A 21,787-nucleotide genomic window follows, 5' to 3' on the forward strand; every position below is an offset into this window, starting at 1 on the left:
CTCTGAACAAAGAACATGACAACCCCAGACGATCGTTTCGGCCTCCTTTGGGCCTCGTCAGTGAGGTGCAGCCATATCCCTCTAAGCACATTGAGCAAGGAGTCCACGTCTGGTTTCCCCCATCACCCTTAGGGAGACTATCCCCAGGGTTATATTTACATATGCAAAACAGAATGAGAAGCAGTCTGCCAGGAACGAACAGCAGCATCAATAGCTTGTTCTATGGCCCGGTTGCCACCTGGTAGTAGCTTCTTTCTGCCCAATTGTGCTTTTCACAGAGGAAAACTTTCCTGTAGTATATCAGTCTGATCCCGCCAACATGGTCAGTCCAGCCCCGGAATACCAGGCAATTCTCCTCTGAACAAGGAACATGACAACCCCAGATGATCGTTTCGGCCTCCTTTGGGCCTTGTCAGTGAGGTGCAGCCATATCCCTCTAAGCACATTGAGCAAGGAGTCCACGTCTGGTTTCCCCCATCACCCTTAGGGAGACTATCCCCAGGGTCATATTTACATATGCAAAACAGAATGAGAAGCAGTCTGCCAGGAACGAACAGCAGCATCAATAGCTTGTTCTATGGCCCGGTTGCCACCTGGTAGTAGCTTCTTTCTGCCCAATTGTGCTTTTCACAGAGGAAAACTTTCCTGTAGTATATCAGTCTGATCCCGCCAACATGGTCAGTCCAGCCCCGAAATACCAGGCAATTCTCCTCTGAACAAGGAACATGACAACCCCAGACGATCGTTTCGGCCTCCTTTGGGCCTCGTCAGTGAGGTGCAGCCATATCCCTCTAAGCACATTGAGCAAGGAGTCCACGTCTGGTTTCCCCCATCACCCTTAGGGAGACTATCCCCAGGGTCATATTTACATATGCAAAACAGAATGAGAAGCAGTCTGCCAGGAACGAACAGCAGCATCAATAGCTTGTTCTATGGCCCGGTTGCCACCTGGTAGTAGCTTCTTTCTGCCCAATTGTGCTTTTCACAGAGGAAAACTTTCCTGTAGTATATCAGTCTGATCCCGCCAACATGGTTAGTCCAGCCCCGAAATACCAGGCAATTCTCCTCTGAACAAGGAACATGACAACCCCAGACGATCGTTTCGGCCTCCTTTGGGCCTCGTCAGTGAGGTGCAGCCATATCCCTCTAAGCACATTGAGCAAGGAGTCCACGTCTGGTTTCCCCCATCACCCTTAGGGAGACTATCCCCAGGGTCATATTTACATATGCAAAACAGAATGAGAAGCAGTCTGCCAGGAACAAACAGCAGCATCAATAGCTTGTTCTATGGCCCGGTTGCCACCTGGTAGTAGCTTCTTTCTGCCCAATTGTGCTTTTCACAGAGGAAAACTTTCCTGTAGTATATCAGTCTGATCCCGCCAACATGGTCAGTCCAGCCCCGAAATACCAGGCAATTCTCCTCTGAACAAGGAACATGACAACCCCAGACGATCGTTTCGGCCTCCTTTGGGCCTCGTCAGTGAGGTGCAGCCATATCCCTCTAAGCACATTGAGCAAGGAGTCCACGTCTGGTTTCCCCCATCACCCTTAGGGAGACTATCCCCAGGGTCATATTTACATATGCAAAACAGAATGAGAAGCAGTCTGCCAGGAACGAACAGCAGCATCAATAGCTTGTTCTATGGCCCGGTTGCCACCTGGTAGTAGCTTCTTTCTGCCCAATTGTGCTTTTCACAGAGGAAAACTTTCCTGTAGTATATCAGTCTGATCCCGCCAACATGGTCAGTCCAGCCCCGAATACCAGGCAATTCTCCTCTGAACAAGGAACATGACAACCCCAGACGATCGTTTCGGCCTCCTTTGGGCCTCGTCAGTGAGGTGCAGCCATATCCCTCTAAGCACATTGAGCAAGGAGTCCAGGTCTGGTTTCCCCCATCACCCTTAGGGAGACTATCCCCAGGGTCATATTTACATATGCAAAACAGAATGAGAAGCAGTCTGCCAGGAACGAACAGCAGCATCAATAGCTTGTTCTATGGCCCGGTTGCCACCTGGTAGTAGCTTCTTTCTGCCCAATTGTGCTTTTCACAGAGGAAAACTTTCCTGTAGTATATCAGTCTGATCCCGCCAACATGGTCAGTCCAGCCCCGAAATACCAGGCAATTCTCCTCTGAACAAGGAACATGACAACCCCAGACGATCGTTTCGGCCTCCTTTGGGCCTCGTCAGTGAGGTGCAGCCATATCCCTCTAAGCACATTGAGCAAGGAGTCCACGTCTGGTTTCCCCCATCACCCTTAGGGAGACTATCCCCAGGGTCATATTTACATATGCAAAACAGAATGAGAAGCAGTCTGCCAGGAACGAACAGCAGCATCAATAGCTTGTTCTATGGCCCGGTTGCCACCTGGTAGTAGCTTCTTTCTGCCCAATTGTGCTTTTCACAGAGGAAAACTTTCCTGTAGTATATCAGTCTGATCCCGCCAACATGGTCAGTCCAGCCCCGAAATACCAGGCAATTCTCCTCTGAACAAGGAACATGACAACCCCAGACGATCGTTTCGGCCTCCTTTGGGCCTCGTCAGTGAGGTGTAGCCATATCCCTCTAAGCACATTGAGCAAGCAGTCCACGTCTGGTTTCCCCCATCACCCTTAGGGAGACTATCCCCAGGGTCATATTTACATATGCAAAACAGAATGAGAAGCAGTCTGCCAGGAACGAACAGCAGCATCAATAGCTTGTTCTATGGCCCGGTTGCCACCTGGTAGTAGCTTCTTTCTGCCCAATTGTGCTTTTCACAGAGGAAAACTTTCCTGTAGTATATCAGTCTGATCCTGCCAACATGGTCAGTCCAGCCCCGAAATACCAGGCAATTCTCCTCTGAACAAGGAACATGACAACCCCAGACGATCGTTTCGGCCTCCTTTGGGCCTCGTCAGTGAGGTGCAGCCATATCCCTCTAAGCACATTGAGCAAGGAGTCCACGTCTGGTTTCCCCCATCACCCTTAGGGAGACTATCCCCAGGGTCATATTTACATATGCAAAACAGAATGAGAAGCAGTCTGCCAGGAACGAACAGCAGCATCAATAGCTTGTTCTATGGCCCGGTTGCCACCTGGTAGTAGCTTCTTTCTGCCCAATTGTGCTTTTCACAGAGGAAAACTTTCCTGTAGTATATCAGTCTGATCCCGCCAACATGGTCAGTCCAGCCCCGAAATACCAGGCAATTCTCCTCTGAACAAGGAACATGACAACCCCAGACGATCGTTTCGGCCTCCTTTGGGCCTCGTCAGTGAGGTGCAGCCATATCCCTCTAAGCACATTGAGCAAGGAGTCCACGTCTGGTTTCCCCCATCACCCTTAGGGAGACTATCCCCAGGGTTATATTTACATATGCAAAACAGAATGAGAAGCAGTCTGCCAGGAACGAACAGCAGCATCAATAGCTTGTTCTATGGCCCGGTTGCCACCTGGTAGTAGCTTCTTTCTGCCCAATTGTGCTTTTCACAGAGGAAAACTTTCCTGTAGTATATCAGTCTGATCCCGCCAACATGGTCAGTCCAGCCCCGAAATACCAGGCAATTCTCCTCTGAACAAGGAACATGACAACCCCAGATGATCGTTTCGGCCTCCTTTGGGCCTTGTCAGTGAGGTGCAGCCATATCCCTCTAAGCACATTGAGCAAGGAGTCCACGTCTGGTTTCCCCCATCACCCTTAGGGAGACTATCCCCAGGGTCATATTTACATATGCAAAACAGAATGAGAAGCAGTCTGCCAGGAACGAACAGCAGCATCAATAGCTTGTTCTATGGCCCGGTTGCCACCTGGTAGTAGCTTCTTTCTGCCCAATTGTGCTTTTCACAGAGGAAAACTTTCCTGTAGTATATCAGTCTGATCCCGCCAACATGGTCAGTCCAGCCCCGAAATACCAGGCAATTCTCCTCTGAACAAGGAACATGACAACCCCAGACGATCGTTTCGGCCTCCTTTGGGCCTCGTCAGTGAGGTGCAGCCATATCCCTCTAAGCACATTGAGCAAGGAGTCCACGTCTGGTTTCCCCCATCACCCTTAGGGAGACTATCCCCAGGGTCAAATTTACATATGCAAAACAGAATGAGAAGCAGTCTGCCAGGAACGAACAGCAGCATCAATAGCTTGTTCTATGGCCCGGTTGCCACCTGGTAGTAGCTTCTTTCTGCCCAATTGTGCTTTTCACAGAGGAAAACTTTCCTGTAGTATATCAGTCTGATCCCGCCAACATGGTTAGTCCAGCCCCGAAATACCAGGCAATTCTCCTCTGAACAAGGAACATGACAACCCCAGACGATCGTTTCGGCCTCCTTTGGGCCTCGTCAGTGAGGTGCAGCCATATCCCTCTAAGCACATTGAGCAAGGAGTCCACGTCTGGTTTCCCCCATCACCCTTAGGGAGACTATCCCCAGGGTCATATTTACATATGCAAAACAGAATGAGAAGCAGTCTGCCAGGAACAAACAGCAGCATCAATAGCTTGTTCTATGGCCCGGTTGCCACCTGGTAGTAGCTTCTTTCTGCCCAATTGTGCTTTTCACAGAGGAAAACTTTCCTGTAGTATATCAGTCTGATCCCGCCAACATGGTCAGTCCAGCCCCGAAATACCAGGCAATTCTCCTCTGAACAAGGAACATGACAACCCCAGACGATCGTTTCGGCCTCCTTTGGGCCTCGTCAGTGAGGTGCAGCCATATCCCTCTAAGCACATTGAGCAAGGAGTCCACGTCTGGTTTCCCCCATCACCCTTAGGGAGACTATCCCCAGGGTCATATTTACATATGCAAAACAGAATGAGAAGCAGTCTGCCAAGAACGAACAGCAGCATCAATAGCTTGTTCTATGGCCCGGTTGCCACCTGGTAGTAGCTTCTTTCTGCCCAATTGTGCTTTTCACAGAGGAAAACTTTCCTGTAGTATATCAGTCTGATCCCGCCAACATGGTCAGTCCAGCCCCGAAATACCAGGCAATTGTCCTCTGAACAAGGAACATGACAACCCCAGACGATCGTTTCGGCCTCCTTTGGGCCTCGTCAGTGAGGTGCAGCCATATCCCTCTAAGCACATTGAGCAAGGAGTCCACGTCTGGTTTCCCCCATCACCCTTAGGGAGACTATCCCCAGGGTCATATTTACATATGCAAAACAGAATGAGAAGCAGTCTGCCAGGAACGAACAGCAGCATCAATAGCTTGTTCTATGGCCCGGTTGCCACCTGGTAGTAGCTTCTTTCTGCCCAATTGTGCTTTTCACAGAGGAAAACTTTCCTGTAGTATATCAGTCTGATCCCGCCAACATGGTCAGTCCAGCCCCGAAATACCAGGCAATTCTCCTCTGAACAAGGAACATGACAACCCCAGACGATCGTTTCGGCCTCCTTTGGGCCTCGTCAGTGAGGTGCAGCCATATCCCTCTAAGCACATTGAGCAAGGAGTCCACGTCTGGTTTCCCCCATCACTCTTAGGGAGACTATCCCCAGGGTCATATTTACATATGCAAAACAGAATGAGAAGCAGTCTGCCAGGAACGAACAGCAGCATCAATAGCTTGTTCTATGGCCCGGTTGCCACCTGGTAGTAGCTTCTTTCTGCCCAATTGTGCTTTTCACAGAGGAAAACTTTCCTGTAGTATATCAGTCTGATCCCGCCAACATGGTCAGTCCAGCCCCGAAATACCAGGCAATTGTCCTCTGAACAAGGAACATGACAACCCCAGATGATCGTTTCGGCCTCCTTTGGGCCTCGTCAGTGAGGTGCAGCCATATCCCTCTAAGCACATTGAGCAAGGAGTCCACGTCTGGTTTCCCCCATCACCCTTAGGGAGACTATCCCCAGGGTCATATTTACATATGCAAAACAGAATGAGAAGCAGTCTGCCAGGAACGAACAGCAGCATCAATAGCTTGTTCTATGGCCCGGTTGCCACCTGGTAGTAGCTTCTTTCTGCCCAATTGTGCTTTTCACAGAGGAAAACTTTCCTGTAGTATATCAGTCTGATCCCGCCAACATGGTCAGTCCAGCCCCGAAATACCAGGCAATTCTCCTCTGAACAAGGAACATGACAACCCCAGACGATCGTTTCGGCCTCCTTTGGGCCTCGTCAGTGAGGTGCAGCCATATCCCTCTAAGCACATTGAGCAAGGAGTCCACGTCTGGTTTCCCCCATCACTCTTAGGGAGACTATCCCCAGGGTCATATTTACATATGCAAAACAGAATGAGAAGCAGTCTGCCAGGAACGAACAGCAGCATCAATAGCTTGTTCTATGGCCCGGTTGCCACCTGGTAGTAGCTTCTTTCTGCCCAATTGTGCTTTTCACAGAGGAAAACTTTCCTGTAGTATATCAGTCTGATCCCGCCAACATGGTCAGTCCAGCCCCGAAATACCAGGCAATTCTCCTCTGAACAAGGAACATGACAACCCCAGACGATCGTTTCGGCCTCCTTTGGGCCTCGTCAGTGAGGTGCAGCCATATCCCTCTAAGCACATTGAGCAAGGAGTCCACGTCTGGTTTCCCCCATCACCCTTAGGGAGACTATCCCCAGGGTCATATTTACATATGCAAAACAGAATGAGAAGCAGTCTGCCAGGAACGAACAGCAGCATCAATAGCTTGTTCTATGGCCCGGTTGCCACCTGGTAGTAGCTTCTTTCTGCCCAATTGTGCTTTTCACAGAGGAAAACTTTCCTGTAGTATATCAGTCTGATCCCGCCAACATGGTCAGTCCAGCCCCGAAATACCAGGCAATTCTCCTCTGAACAAGGAACATGACAACCCCAGACGATCGTTTCGGCCTCCTTTGGGCCTCGTCAGTGAGGTGCAGCCATATCCCTCTAAGCACATTGAGCAAGGAGTCCACGTCTGGTTTCCCCCATCACCCTTAGGGATACTATCCCCAGGGTCATATTTACATATGCAAAACAGAATGAGAAGCAGTCTGCCAGGAACGAACAGCAGCATCAATAGCTTGTTCTAAGGCCCGGTTGCCACCTGGTAGTAGCTTCTTTCTGCCCAATTGTGCTTTTCACAGAGGAAAACTTTCCTGTAGTATATCAGTCTGATCCCGCCAACATGGTCAGTCCAGCCCCGAAATACCAGGCAATTCTCCTCTGAACAAGGAACATGACAACCCCAGACGATCGTTTCGGCCTCCTTTGGGCCTCGTCAGTGAGGTGCAGCCATATCCCTCTAAGCACATTGAGCAAGGAGTCCACGTCTGGTTTCCCCCATCACCCTTAGGGAGACTATCCCCAGGGTCATATTTACATATGCAAAACAGAATGAGAAGCAGTCTGCCAGGAACGAACAGCAGCATCAATAGCTTGTTCTATGGCCCGGTTGCCACCTGGTAGTAGCTTCTTTCTGCCCAATTGTGCTTTTCACAGAGGAAAACTTTCCTGTAGTATATAAGTCTGATCCCGCCAACATGGTCAGTCCAGCCCCGAAATACCAGGCAATTCTCCTCTGAACAAGGAACATGACAACCCCAGACGATCGTTTCGGCCTCCTTTGGGCCTCGTCAGTGAGGTGCAGCCATATCCCTCTAAGCACATTGAGCAAGGAGTCCACGTCTGGTTTCCCCCATCACCCTTAGGGAGACTATCCCCAGGGTCATATTTACATATGCAAAACAGAATGAGAAGCAGTCTGCCAGGAACGAACAGCAGCATCAATAGCTTGTTCTATGGCCCGGTTGCCACCTGGTAGTAGCTTCTTTCTGCCCAATTGTGCTTTTCACAGAGGAAAACTTTCCTGTAGTATATCAGTCTGATCCCGCCAACATGGTCAGTCCAGCCCCGAAATACCAGGCAATTCTCCTCTGAACAAGGAACATGACAACCCCAGACGATCGTTTCGGCCTCCTTTGGGCCTCGTCAGTGAGGTGCAGCCATATCCCTCTAAGCACATTGAGCAAGGAGTCCACGTCTGGTTTCCCCCATCACCCTTAGGGAGACTATCCCCAGGGTCATATTTACATATGCAAAACAGAATGAGAAGCAGTCTGCCAGGAACGAACAGCAGCATCAATAGCTTGTTCTATGGCCCGGTTGCCACCTGGTAGTAGCTTCTTTCTGCCCAATTGTGCTTTTCACAGAGGAAAACTTTCCTGTAGTATATCAGTCTGATCCCGCCAACATGGTCAGTCCAGCCCCGAAATACCAGGCAATTGTCCTCTGAACAAGGAACATGACAACCCCAGACGATCGTTTCGGCCTCCTTTTGGCCTCGTCAGTGAGGTGCAGCCATATCCCTCTAAGCACATTGAGCAAGGAGTCCACGTCTGGTTTCCCCCATCACCCTTAGGGAGACTATCCCCAGGGTCATATTTACATATGCAAAACAGAATGAGAAGCAGTCTGCCAGGAACGAACAGCAGCATCAATAGCTTGTTCTATGGCCCGGTTGCCACCTAGTAGTAGCTTCTTTCTGCCCAATTGTGCTTTTCACAGAGGAAAACTTTCCTGTAGTATATCAGTCTGATCCCGCCAACATGGTCAGTCCAGCCCCGAAATACCAGGCAATTCTCCTCTGAACAAGGAACATGACAACCCCAGACGATCGTTTCGGCCTCCTTTGGGCCTCGTCAGTGAGGTGCAGCCATATCCCTCTAAGCACATTGAGCAAGGAGTCCACGTCTGGTTTCCCCCATCACCCTTAGGGAGACTATCCCCAGGGTCATATTTACATATGCAAAACAGAATGAGAAGCAGTCTGCCAGGAACGAACAGCAGCATCAATAGCTTGTTCTATGGCCCGGTTGCCACCTGGTAGTAGCTTCTTTCTGCCCAATTGTGCTTTTCACAGAGGAAAACTTTCCTGTAGTATATCAGTCTGATCCCGCCAACATGGTCAGTCCAGCCCCGAAATACCAGGCAATTCTCCTCTGAACAAGGAACATGACAACCCCAGACGATCGTTTCGGCCTCCTTTGGGCCTCGTCAGTGAGGTGCAGCCATATCCCTCTAAGCACATTGAGCAAGGAGTCCACGTCTGGTTTCCCCCATCACCCTTAGGGAGACTATCCCCAGGGTCATATTTACATATGCAAAACAGAATGAGAAGCAGTCTGCCAGGAATGAACAGCAGCATCAATAGCTTGTTCTATGGCCCGGTTGCCACCTGGTAGTAGCTTCTTTCTGCCCAATTGTGCTTTTCACAGAGGAAAACTTTCCTGTAGTATATCAGTCTGATCCCGCCAACATGGTCAGTCCAGCCCCGAAATACCAGGCAATTCTCCTCTGAGTATTTGAGACTAGGAAGATGGTGTGATGTCTCGGTTACCTGATCACAGAGTCTAAAATGGTCAGGGCAGGTTGTGGTTAGAGCCAGGGTGTCATACTTGGGATCAGGGTGTGTTATAGGTGGTGTCGGGATGTGTCATTGGTGGAATCAAGATTGGCAATGTGGCGGGGCTAGATCTAAATGTTCTGTGATTCCACTTCCTCCATTCGTAGAAAGAAAGAGTGGTGCAGGTTGCAGTGGGACATATTTGCTAAACCAGAATCATCCAACAAAATGCTAAAATGCTAGTCAGTTAGGAGCTCTGTTTTAGTGAATGAGCTAAAGAGAATAAAATAGGAAATAAGGAGACTGTAGAGTTAGGGTAGTGGTTACCCTGCATGTATTTCTTCAGAGATAAGATTAGTCAATCTCCAAGAGTTTGAACAACTTTACAAAATGACTGCAAAATCTGTGAGTTATAACTGAGTTATAACAGTGCATAACAGTGTAAGAATAGGAGCGCTACTGATTTAACTTTGAGCTCCTCTTGTAATCTAGCCCTATGTGTTTAACCCCTGCCAGGAAGCCAATCAAAAGAGGCAGTTGCATGTAACCCAAGATCATTGATCATTCCCTACTTGGGAGCTGTGGTGCTTGCGGCACTGCAGTGGGACTTTGCCGCTGTATATGACAATCTCTAACAAATTAATATCCCTTTAAGCAGTGTCAGCATTATACTTACGTCTGACAAAATCTGGTTTAGATCACAAGTCTGCAGATTTAGAGACTGGATAATATCTGTACTTGTTTGATTCAGCATATTCACCACTTCTGTATATTGCTCTTCTGTTGTTATATTTCCTTCGGGCAAATCAAAGGCATTTGACAAAGCAAGTACATTGCTGTAAAAATAAGTATATAACATAAAACTTTATTTTCTTTCGTCCTTCTGGAATATTTAAAACTTCAAAGAAAACAAAATGCAACATCACAACGATACCAAATTTCAAACTTTACTAAACATACAAACCCCAACAAATAATTAGAAAATCATAGAAATAATCAAATTCACCTAGGTTATCCTGCAAGTTATACATTGCATATAGGGGGGATTCCCCTCCCCCTGTATGGCGCACCCCTGCCTTAAAGTGAATGTAAACTTGCCCGCATTCGGTAACGTCACAGCATAGATTTTAGAAAATAAGGCAGATTTTCATTCATGACTTTTTTACATTTTGTATATTTATTCCAAATGTTACCTTTTAATGCTCTAACCTTTAGCGCTGTTCCTCCACCCGCCATACTGGCTACTTGATTGACAGATGAGGAATATTCAATTGACTAATCATGGCCCTCCCCCCCGGGCGTTCAGCCCCTTTCATGACACATCACATTGTGGGACGTGTCATGAAAGGGGCTGAACGCCCCGGGGAGAAAAATCATGAATGAAAGTCTGCCTTATTTTCTAAAATCTATGCTGTGACGTTACCGAATGCGGGCTAGTTTACATTCACTTTAATGTTCAGTGAGTCCTATATAAAGACCTTCACCACTTAAAGTGTAGGGCCCCCCAAAAGCACAGGCTCCACTTTGCTACTTCAAATCAGTTTGGCATAACATTTTTTGAAAAAAGGTGTAACTCAAAGTAATCAGTACTGTTTTAGGAAGGTTGCAGAAAAGTAGCTAGTAATGATAGGTGAATGTTTTACAACATTCAAAAGACAAAAAGAATTTTAACACATTTGTTCTTTCGTTACGAATTCCGAATGTTTATACAACATTCTAAGATTCGTTTTAGTGTAATAGTATTTCTAATGCTTTTTTTAAATGTAATATTCTATTCAAATTTTTCTACTAATTCTATTCAAATTATGCAATATTTGAGTTTGAAAAATTTGAATCGATATAGTTATAATAGTATTTCTAATGCTTTTTTTTAAATGTAATGTGCAATATTCGAAATAGAAACATTCAAATTGACATATTTGTATCTATTATGGATTGATTTACTGAATTCTCTACCACATGAACTATTGAACTTCTGAATAGTATTTGTTAAATGGAATATTATTAATAGTTATTTTTAAGCCTACGTTTCATAAAGATTGGATTCTTATTTTTATATATCCAGTTCCCAGGCTTCTCTTTTTTGTTATTTGTTAAATCGAATGTTACATTCGAAATTTGGAATGTGGATATTCAATCTAATTATGAACATTCGAAAATCAAAGTGACTTTTGAAAACTAAAATATAATTCGACTACTGAATTTTAATGGATTTTCATTCTTATCAACATTCAATTATCCAAAACAAATGTCTATGGGACTATTCGTTCTACTAAGCAAATTACACTTTCAGCACATTCGCCCATCTTTAGCAGCAAGGTTGTCATATGGAGCACAGAATTAGAGAAAAAGTCAGCTACACGGATGATATTCTCTATAGTACAGAACACAGTAAACAGGGACCGATGGACGTATTGCACATGACATACTTCACATACATAAGAATAACAAGAGTAGTCATATTTTTCTTTTTTGAACTTACATTTTTGTGTAAAGTCACCTAATATACATTTAATTATAAACTGAATACAATATAAGCCACATACTGCTCTGCACAGACTGTACCGTGCAACTTACCCGTTAAAGCATTCATCATATTTAGCTGTGGCACGGAATCCAATAATAGAGTAGATGACAGTTGCAGCATATATAGATGTGCAGCCATTTATGATAGAAATGATCACTGCATCTTTTTCACAGTTGTTACTGAAAATGCAAATAAAAAAATCATGTACTGCTTTGACTATTCTGATGTGCCTGATAGTAGTATTATAAATGTTTTAATATTTTATTACACTAAAAATATAATACACCTGCATTAGCAAAAATGCTTCTAGTAAAAGCTATCGTTTCAGTGACATTTATTTATTGTATTTGGGCAAGCCTAGCACATTTAGATATGCTCTGTCATTCAGAATTTTAGAGGGCAAGTGTAGCATATCTAGATATATTATTTTCACCAGCATTGATTAAAGGGATATTCCGGTCAAAATTTAAATGCACTTAGATGAATTGCATCTTTGTATAGAAACATATTTGCAATATACATGTATTGGCAAAAATGCTTCTAGTAAAAAGTTGTTACTGTTTTAATGTTAACATTTTTCTCTGCATGTGCATGCGAAGCATAGCTAGATATTCTCAGTGCACCAGCATTTTTAAATATTGCAGCTGCTCAGAGCGCTAGTGGGGTTTGTATCGTGTCAGCAATGAAGTTCTCTGAGCAAGTGCTGTGTTTAAAATGCTGGTGCACAGTGCATACTTAAATACACTTTTGAAATAGCTGTAGCTTTTATTATTTTCATTTTTGCTAATACATGTATATTACTAAAATACTTCCAATTTTGGCTGGAATGTCCCTTTAATTTACATGATAAGAGCCAAGGTCATCATTTTTTAGCAGAAATGCACTTGTTCACAGTAAAAACGCTACTTTGAACAGTGATAGTTTTTACTACAAGCATTTCATTACTAAAACAAGTGTACTGCAAAAAATCCTCTATTCATGTGCAATTTCCCTTTAATGAAACTATAATTAAAATAATGATGTATACCACATGTGCCCAGAGCTAATATTTAGACATTTAATCATAATGATGTAAATAATTTAAAGCTTTAATAACTGCCATTTTGATAAGATCCTGCTTACTAATTTGATATATTGTTCTGAGCAATACAAAAAAAATAAATCTAATTTGTAGCTTTAAACAAGGCTCAAAATATATTTTACATGAGCATCAATCTGGTTAATCTTCCCTTTTTAAATGAGATATTTGACTTTACCGCACAGTCTTCATATTTATCCTTAGGTCAGAGTATCAAAACCAGAATTTAGGCCATTATACTTACTGCACAGAATTGTAGCTGGAAAATGATATAAGGCCCCCGAAAGCCAATGAGAACGAGTAGAAAACTTGAGCTCCCGCATCAAGCCAAGTTACTGGGTTTGCCAATTCTGAAACCTTAAATGGATTACGCAAGATTATAATATAACACTAAACACTTTAAAAATATAAAAATAATATATATATATAATATATGTATACTATATATATATATATATATATATAAACATATATATATATATATAGCTGCATATATATATATATAAATCTATATATACACTGTATATATATATATATATATATATCCAAGCATTCAAAAACCAGTGAGTCTCGAGGCGTTTGAGTAGGGTATAACAATCATAAAAGCTTTATTCCATTAGAGACATAAAAATGTCTTATGCATTTCGGCAGGAAAACACACCCTTACTCATAGACACAAGTACGGAGCTTGAGGGCCCGTGTTTCTGGCGAGTCTTCAGACTCGCCAGAAACACCAGTTATGAAGCAGCGGTCTAAAGACCGCTGCTCCATAACCCTGTCCGCCTGCTCTGATTAGGCGGACAGGAATTGCCGGAATTCAACCCGATTGGCCACAAGTCTGCAGGGTGCAATGCTGATTACGGAAAGCGTATTGCTCTCCACATTCAGCGATGTCTTGCGGACCTGATCCGCACTGTCAGATCAGGTCCGCAAGCCCTATGATAAGTAGGCCTCACTGTATGTATATATATATATATATATATATATGTAAATTACAAACAGTAACAGTGCTTAATGAATGTGAATGCCTTTCAATATAAATAATAGTGTTTATTTAATGTGTAAAAACCACAATTGAAATTGGCAGATATATATAAAATATACAAATGTTATTGCAAACTCTATACAGAGTAGACAAATGCAGCTTAAATTAGCTGGAAGATAGTTAATTTCACACTTGGAATGTGTTGCAAAATTAATACATCTTAACTCCTTAAGGACAATGCCATTTTTCAATTTCTTACCATTAAGGACCAGGGCTATTTTTACATTTCTGCTGTGTTTGTGTTTAGCTGTCATATTCCTCTTAGTACCGACACTGTACCCACACATTATATACTGTACCCACACATTATATACCGTTTTTCTCGCCATTAAATGGACTATTATTTTTATCATATCTTAGAATTTATTATAATAAAATTCTAAAATATTATGAAAAAATGGAAAAACACACACTTTTTCTAACTTTGACCCTCACAATCTGTTACACATCTACAACCACCAAAAAACAACCATGCTAAATAGTTTCTAAATTGTCCTGAGTTTAGAAATACCGAATGTTTACATTTTCTTTGCTTTTTTTTAAAGTTATAGGGCAATAAATACAAGTTGCACTATTTCCAAACCATTTTTTTTTTCAAAATTAGCGATAGATACATTGGAACACTGATATCTGTCAGGAATCCCTGAATATCCATTGACATGTATATATTTTTTTAGTAGACAACCCAAAGTATTGATCTAGGCCCATTTTGGTATATTTCATGCCACCATTTCACCGTCAAATGCGATCAAATAAAAAAATTGTTCACTTTTTCACAAACTTTTCCACAAACTTTAGGTTTCCCACTGAAATTATTTACAAACAGCTTGTGCAATTATGGCACAAATGGTTGTAAATGCTTCTCTGGGATCCCCTTTGTTCAGAAATAGCAGACATATATGGCCTTAGTATTGCTTTTTTGGTAATTAGAAGGCCGCTAAATGCCGCTGCGCACCACACTTGTATTATGCCCAGCAGTGACGGGGTTAATTAGGTAGGTTATAGGGAGCATGAAAGGTTAATTTTAGCTTTAGTGTAGAGATCAGCCTCCCACCTGACACATCCCAACCCCTGATCCCTCCCAGACAGCTCTCATCCCTCCCCCACCTCACAATTGTCCCCGCCATCTTAAGTTCTGGCAGAAAGTCTGCCAGTCCTAAAATAAAATTAAAAAAAAATTAAAAATTAAAAAAAAATATATATATTCTGCTGTGTAAGATCCCCCTTATCCCCCAAACTCATTGATCCCCCCAAAGAGCTCTCTAACCCTCCCCCCACTAACTACTGTCCACCATAATTTTGCACTCATACAATATTTAATTTTTTTTTTAATTTTAAATATTGTATGAGTGCAAGATTATGTACATTTTGCCTTGTTTTTTTAGTTTATTGTCTATATTATTCCTATTTCCAAGATAGTTGTTTGTGTTTAGGACACTTACGCTGTCATGATTAACGCTAGTTTTACAAGCGATTAGCGATAAGTATATTGATATATTATTAATGCCTATTAGTGCACATATATTTGTTTATTATTCTTTTAGAATAGTGATTTATCTACATTATGCTCATTTTCAAGATGGCCACCTATCCTCAAGATGACAAGTTAGCTTTTGAGTCATCTGTTAGTTAAAATATCCTGAGATAGTTTATTGGTTAAAACCAAACTGGAAATGTGATGTCTTTTGGGTATATAGCAGCTGGTCGCACCCTACTAACTCTACACCTGATGAAGGGGCGTGGCCCAGAAATGCATAGTGAGTATATTGTTTGAGTTGTCTGGCCAGACCAGTAGGTTGCGACTTGCTGCTAATTTTACTCAGGACTTTTGTACGTTTTTTTATTGTTATTAACATTTTATTATTAAGAATTGTTATTGCACTTTGTTGATTGTAGGCATTGATGTATTGAGATGTATTAATATTGCAACACATTCCAAGTGTGCAATTAACTACCTTCCAGCTGATTTAAGCTGCGTTTGTAATAACGTTTGCAACAACATTTGTGTATGTTATATATATCTGCCAATTTCAATTGTGGTTTTTACACATTAAAAAAAACACAATTTTTTATATTTAAAGGCTGTTTGCATTCACTTTCATTTGCTGTTACTGTTTGTAATTTATTTGTTCCTTTTTTTTTATAACAGCCGCTCACACACATTTTTTTATATATTATTAGTGGTGCTCTCCTCCTCCTACATCATATATATACAGTATATATATATATATATATATATATATAAATATATATATATATATATGTGTGTGTTTAAAAATTAAGAGACATACCGTTGAGCTTAGACTCCTGAACAATTTACAAAGATTGATGTGTTACTTATTTGAAATAATTATTTACATGGTGTGAGATTATAGGAATCAAAGTCCATAAGGAAGACAAAACCACAATCTTAATGACTGATAACTTATTACTAGGCAATTGCTTATGAGTGTGTGTTTTTTTAAAGATTATATAAGATTTATGTATTTATATGACTTGACTGAGTAAAAAAATATAGAATTACTGTTACAAACTCTTTAAGGAAAAATATATTTCTGTTGTTTTGCTATAGAATAACATATTAGTTAAGAGTTCATCGTTTTTCGTTTTTAAATAACAGCCTGCTTCCTTCAGTTGTTTTGTTAATAGCCAAACTCCACTTACCACTTGCCCTATTTTGAGGAGGAGCCTATCTGGACTTGTCAATGTGAATAGACGAGTCAAGCTAAAATCATGATGTTAGCAAAACTGCATTGTTTTACAGTTAGTTATCTAGTAACCTCTAACGAGGCCAGTTATGTACAGATATGTAGTAGAGTTAGGCTTGAGAAGCCTGGAGTATGCATTTTCAGTACTGAAATTTAGAGAACATACAATTTATGATTTATGATAAGGGGCAATATAACTAATAAAAGTCTATTGCAATGGGTTTTTTTTACTTCACATAGTGAAACAGTTTTTTTATGTTAATCTCAAGAGGGTTACTGTCCCTTTAAATTTAAAGATTTAACTTTTTTTGTGACAATTATAAATTCTTAACTGCAGAGGTTTTAAGCATATATTTAAACCCCCACAAGTGATTGATAAGTTGTTGTGCTCCAAGCCTCCTGAAGTAAGACTTTATTAAAATCTGAACAGGCCTGGGGGGAGGGGGGGGTAAAACTAATCAGATGCTATACTTCCAGCCCTTGAACCTATATTACAGGGTGCCCATGCAATAACACAGCACAGCAGGGCAGAGGAAAATACGTAAGACAGGTAAGCTTACTTTCAGGATGTGTCTTTGTAATGTAGGGACTTGTATGCACCTTTAAAGAAACAAACTAATGCAAAATATACTTATATAGCATTTTATGATTGTACTAATGCTTGCCTCAATTATGTTAAAGTCCTGCAGCAGCTGACCCCATCCTCAACAGTTAACAATTGGTGGTTACATATTTATATCTTGTATGCTTACCAGCCATGTTTTTCTCAAGAGTGGCAATGCATTGCTGCTTCCAAAAGGGACTTTAGCTATGAGTTTAATACCATTGAGGTGTTAAAGACATGGGGGTATATTTATTATAGTGTGAACGGACATGATACAATGTAGTAGATCATGTCTGCCGCACATCGATAAATGCCGACAGCTTACGCTGTCGGCATTTATCTTTGCACCAGCAGTTCTTGTGAACTACTGGTGCAATACCGCCCCCTGCCAATCGGGCGCTAGCAGGGGGTGTCAATCAACCCGATTGTATTCGATCGGGTTGATTTCTGTCCGCTGCCTCAGAGCAAGCGGACAGGTTATGGAGCAGCGGTCATACAGAGCTTGATAAATTGACCCCATAGAAGCAATAGCTAGGGCTCCATGTACGAAGCAGCGAAAGCTGCTCCGGAGCCTTTGCGGGGCAGGTTCGCATATGCGAGCCTGCTTCCCGCAATGTAAGAAGCAGCGGTCATTAGACCGCTGCTTCCTACACCCTACGCCAGCTCTTAGGTGGCGAAGCAAAATCACCGAGAGCACGTTCGCGCTCGGTGATTGACAGCCCCTTCAGTCGCCTGATTGGTCGCGCGATTGAAGGGGCGGGCATTACACACTCCGATGAGTGTGTAATGATACATACGGGCAAGCGGATCAAGAGATCCGCTGCCCGTGTGTAGCGAAGGCGGGCGGACAGCTTCGCGAGTTAAGAAGCTGTCCGCCCGCCATTTAGTACATGGCGCCCCTAGTGCAGATATAACATGCTCTTATGAATTGGGCCATTCATTTTTGCACTTATATGGTGCTTTTAAGCAGTGGCGTTTGCAAGTGTGTTCCAATAAAGTTTATTGAAATGCTAACAACAGTATTATTAACAAGCCATTGTATACCACATTAGTATTTATGTTTTTGTCATTAATATTAAACAATAACTGTAAATAACTTACTTTGGGAGTAAACAAAAATTTGATCCCACTAACAGAACCCTTTAACGTGAGGCCTCTGATCAAGAAAATTGTGAGCACCAAGTACGGCAGGGTTGATGTTACATACACAGCCTAAAGAAGAAACAAAGTTAAACATATAAGAAGTTTACTTAACTTAGAGAGGCATACTAAGCTCAAACACAGACATTTATTATCTAGCAATAATTATTTTCACATTGTTATTTCAACATTAAAGAGATATTATCTAACAAAACAAATCATGCATATGAAAGAGCAATAATACTAAAGAAAAAGTTTATTGCATGACAAAAGGTCAACTTAATACTGCTTAAATAGATTTTAAAACTACCGGGAAATTTATATTTATGCACTTATGAGGCAGAATTTTACTGCTAATAAGGATAAGTCCAACAGCTCCATTAGTGGACAGTGGCATACCCCACAAACCCCAAAACATACATTTTGAGCTTTTTAAAACAAAACAAAAACTGTAATATTGAAAAAGTATTTTTTATATGCAATAAAATGACTTTAATATCCCTTTAACCCACAAAAGAACATAAGAACTAGCATATTGATGAATAATATGACATCATCAAAACATACTAAAACTGGGTGTCCTGCTACTCATATGTGTGGATTGTGTTGCGAGATCAAATGCCCCCCCCATCCCATTTTATTCCCATATATATAAGCAGGAGCACCTACCTGACTCATTTGAAACCAAAGAGACACAATTTTTAAAGGTATGTAAGTGTATAAGTAACTCTCTTGTATAAGTAACTCTCTTCTGCTGGATTTTTTTCTACTGATATTATTATATAACATTATAAAGCACATGATGCTTAATTGGATAATTATATATTACAATGTAAATCCATGTACAAACCACAGTTGCAATTTGTTTCTCTCTGGGGTTTTTTAGAACTTGCTGCCACCTTGTGAAACCTTTTTGGAATTTCATAAATAAGATGAGTTTATATATGGCTGTTAAAGAATCATTAAATGCAGTAGAACTGCATTGTCAACAATAGCATAATAAAATGACTATGCAATAGCACTTATGGCCTGATTCTCAAAAACTGGCCAGCATGGAGAAAAATCTTTAGATTATTTTACTGTGCACTATATTATAAGGTAAGCATCTCACCTTCACAGAAAGAAAATTAGTGAACTTCCCTTAATGAGATACACAGTTCCCAAGGTAAAAATTGACTTTAAAACAATCCCTGAGGGGCCTTGTTATACTGACGATAGAATATTGCCAGACCAGAGAACTTTAGTGAATTGTACCCTTAGGGCTACATTAATCATTGTAATTCTCCTACATTTGTGCCTATAAATACGCTGTCATAATTTTTCTCCTATTTATCAATGCAAAATACGCCTAAAATTAAGCAAATACGACCGCAAAATTCTCCTACTCTTGTCTCTCTCGCCAAGGTGCGCTTGTGCTCCAAATAAAGCTTAAAAATGCACATTTTCAGTCGTATTTTTAGAAATACGCCTCACTAAATGCCGAAATTCAGATTTATCATTATTTTGCGCCTTAGGAGAACCAAAAGTTCTCCTACAAATACGACCACGAAAGTTCTCTATAACCACTGTGGAGAACATTGAATTCACTACACTTTTTTCGCGAGAGAAGATTAAATATTTCTTAGTTTTCAAGCTTTATCAGTCTAACGCTAACAATATTACATCAATGTAAGACATGTGTTACCAGTGACATTTTTGAATATCTATAGGAGTCAAAAGTTCTGCAGGGAGTGTGGAAGGAGATAAAGGTATTATTGTTTAAAACTGGTGTTTGTATTATTATTATTGTAGCATGTGTAAAAAAATATAAAGCTTTCTTACACATGATTAAAAAATGCATTTATTGATTAGATTACATGTATTAGGATACATGTTTTTTAATAATTTTAAAACAAAAGTTTTTTTTTATAATTTTATTACATTAAAATTAGAATATTTGGTTCAATTTATCTCACAGCGCTTAACCAAAACTAATGTCTTATGGCTCCTTGAAATAAGGGTCCGTAGCAACCCCTGGGAGTGAATGGAAATGTGATTTAAATACAAGGAGCACCTATCTTGAAGGCAAAGACAGAAAATAATATCAGATGTGTGTATTTGTTAAATGTGTGTATTTATTTAATAGATTAAAAATAGATTAGTTAAACCTATTCCATATAAAAAAATTTTATTGAACCTACTGCAAGGACATGTGCAGAGGTGATATCCTACTTAAAACAATATGCAGGAATAATGATAAGTCTATTGGTAGTCCAGTACTGATAGGTAATCCTAATCCAAAAATGGGAGTTGAAAAAATTTCCCTTGAAAAATAGTGAGTGCCTCACCAAAGAAAAAATACTGTGGATGTGTGAAAAATATAAAATATAAAAATAAAAAAATAAAATTAATAAAACTGTATTCAAAAATAAAAATACAAAACACAAAAATCATAAATAGTTAAAAAAAATCCACAAAAATTCAGGATGTGATTGTGTAGTTGATAATAAAAATATAAAAAATATATGAAATATAAAAGTATATATGTTAGGTAGATATTAGTTAGGTAGATTAGGTAGGTATTAGATTAAATACCAATTGTGTAAAATATGTAATGTGTAATATTTGCTGACAAAACTGTTTTAGCATTATTGCACTATGTTGTATTTGTTTTTTACAGGTTCAAATACTAAAACAATTTAAGGGATAAAACCTTGGAAATATCGGATCTTCTCTTCAGCACTTTCTACAACACTCAAATTTTCACCTAGAGGATTACAATTTAAAAGGAATACCTCCACAAGCCTAGCACTGGGGCATATTTTACACAATTGGTATTTAATCAATACCTAACATATATACTTTTATATTTCATATATATTTTTATATTTTTATTATCAACTACACAATCACATCCTGAATGTTTGTGGATTTTTTGAACTATTTTTTATTTTTGTGTTTTGTATTTCTATATTTTATTTTTGAATAGTTTTATTGTTATTATTTTTATTTTTTTATTTTTATATTTTATATTTTTCACACATCCACAGCATTTTTTCTTTGCTGAGGCACTCACTATTTTCCAAGGGAAAATTTTTCAACTCCCATTTTTGGATTAGGATTACCTATCAGTACTGGACTACCAATAGATTTATCATCATTCCAGCATATTGTTTTAAGTAGGATATCACCTCTGCACATGTCCTTGCAGTAGGTTCAATAACATTTTATATATGGAATAGGTTTAACTAATCTATTTTTAATCTATATTTGATTTTAAACTATGTTTTAAATAAATACACACATTTAACAAATACACACATCTGATATTATTTTCTGTCTTTGCCTTCAAGATAGGCGCTCCTTGTATTTAAATCACATTAAAATTACAATAGTTTTGTATTTAAATATTTGAATACACGGTCA

General features: G+C 40.6%; 1 protein-coding gene across 1 annotated transcript in view; it reads right to left on the reverse strand.

The window, feature by feature from the left end:
- Positions 1-21,787, reverse strand: part of LOC128659388 (sodium-dependent neutral amino acid transporter B(0)AT1-like) — an 84,045-nt gene that overhangs the window by 30,037 nt on the left and 32,221 nt on the right. Inside the window, exons 5-8 of the mRNA XM_053713041.1 lie at positions 18,344-18,454; positions 13,130-13,242; positions 11,858-11,986; positions 9,957-10,116 (exon numbers count right to left, since the gene is read on the reverse strand). Of these exons, the coding sequence (XP_053569016.1) occupies positions 9,957-10,116; positions 11,858-11,986; positions 13,130-13,242; positions 18,344-18,454 (513 nt within the window). The remainder of the gene's footprint in view (positions 1-9,956; positions 10,117-11,857; positions 11,987-13,129; positions 13,243-18,343; positions 18,455-21,787) is intronic.

The sequence above is a fragment of the Bombina bombina genome, chromosome 5, assembly GCF_027579735.1.
Source record: "Bombina bombina isolate aBomBom1 chromosome 5, aBomBom1.pri, whole genome shotgun sequence".
In the NCBI taxonomy this organism is placed as follows: Eukaryota; Metazoa; Chordata; class Amphibia; order Anura; family Bombinatoridae; genus Bombina; species Bombina bombina.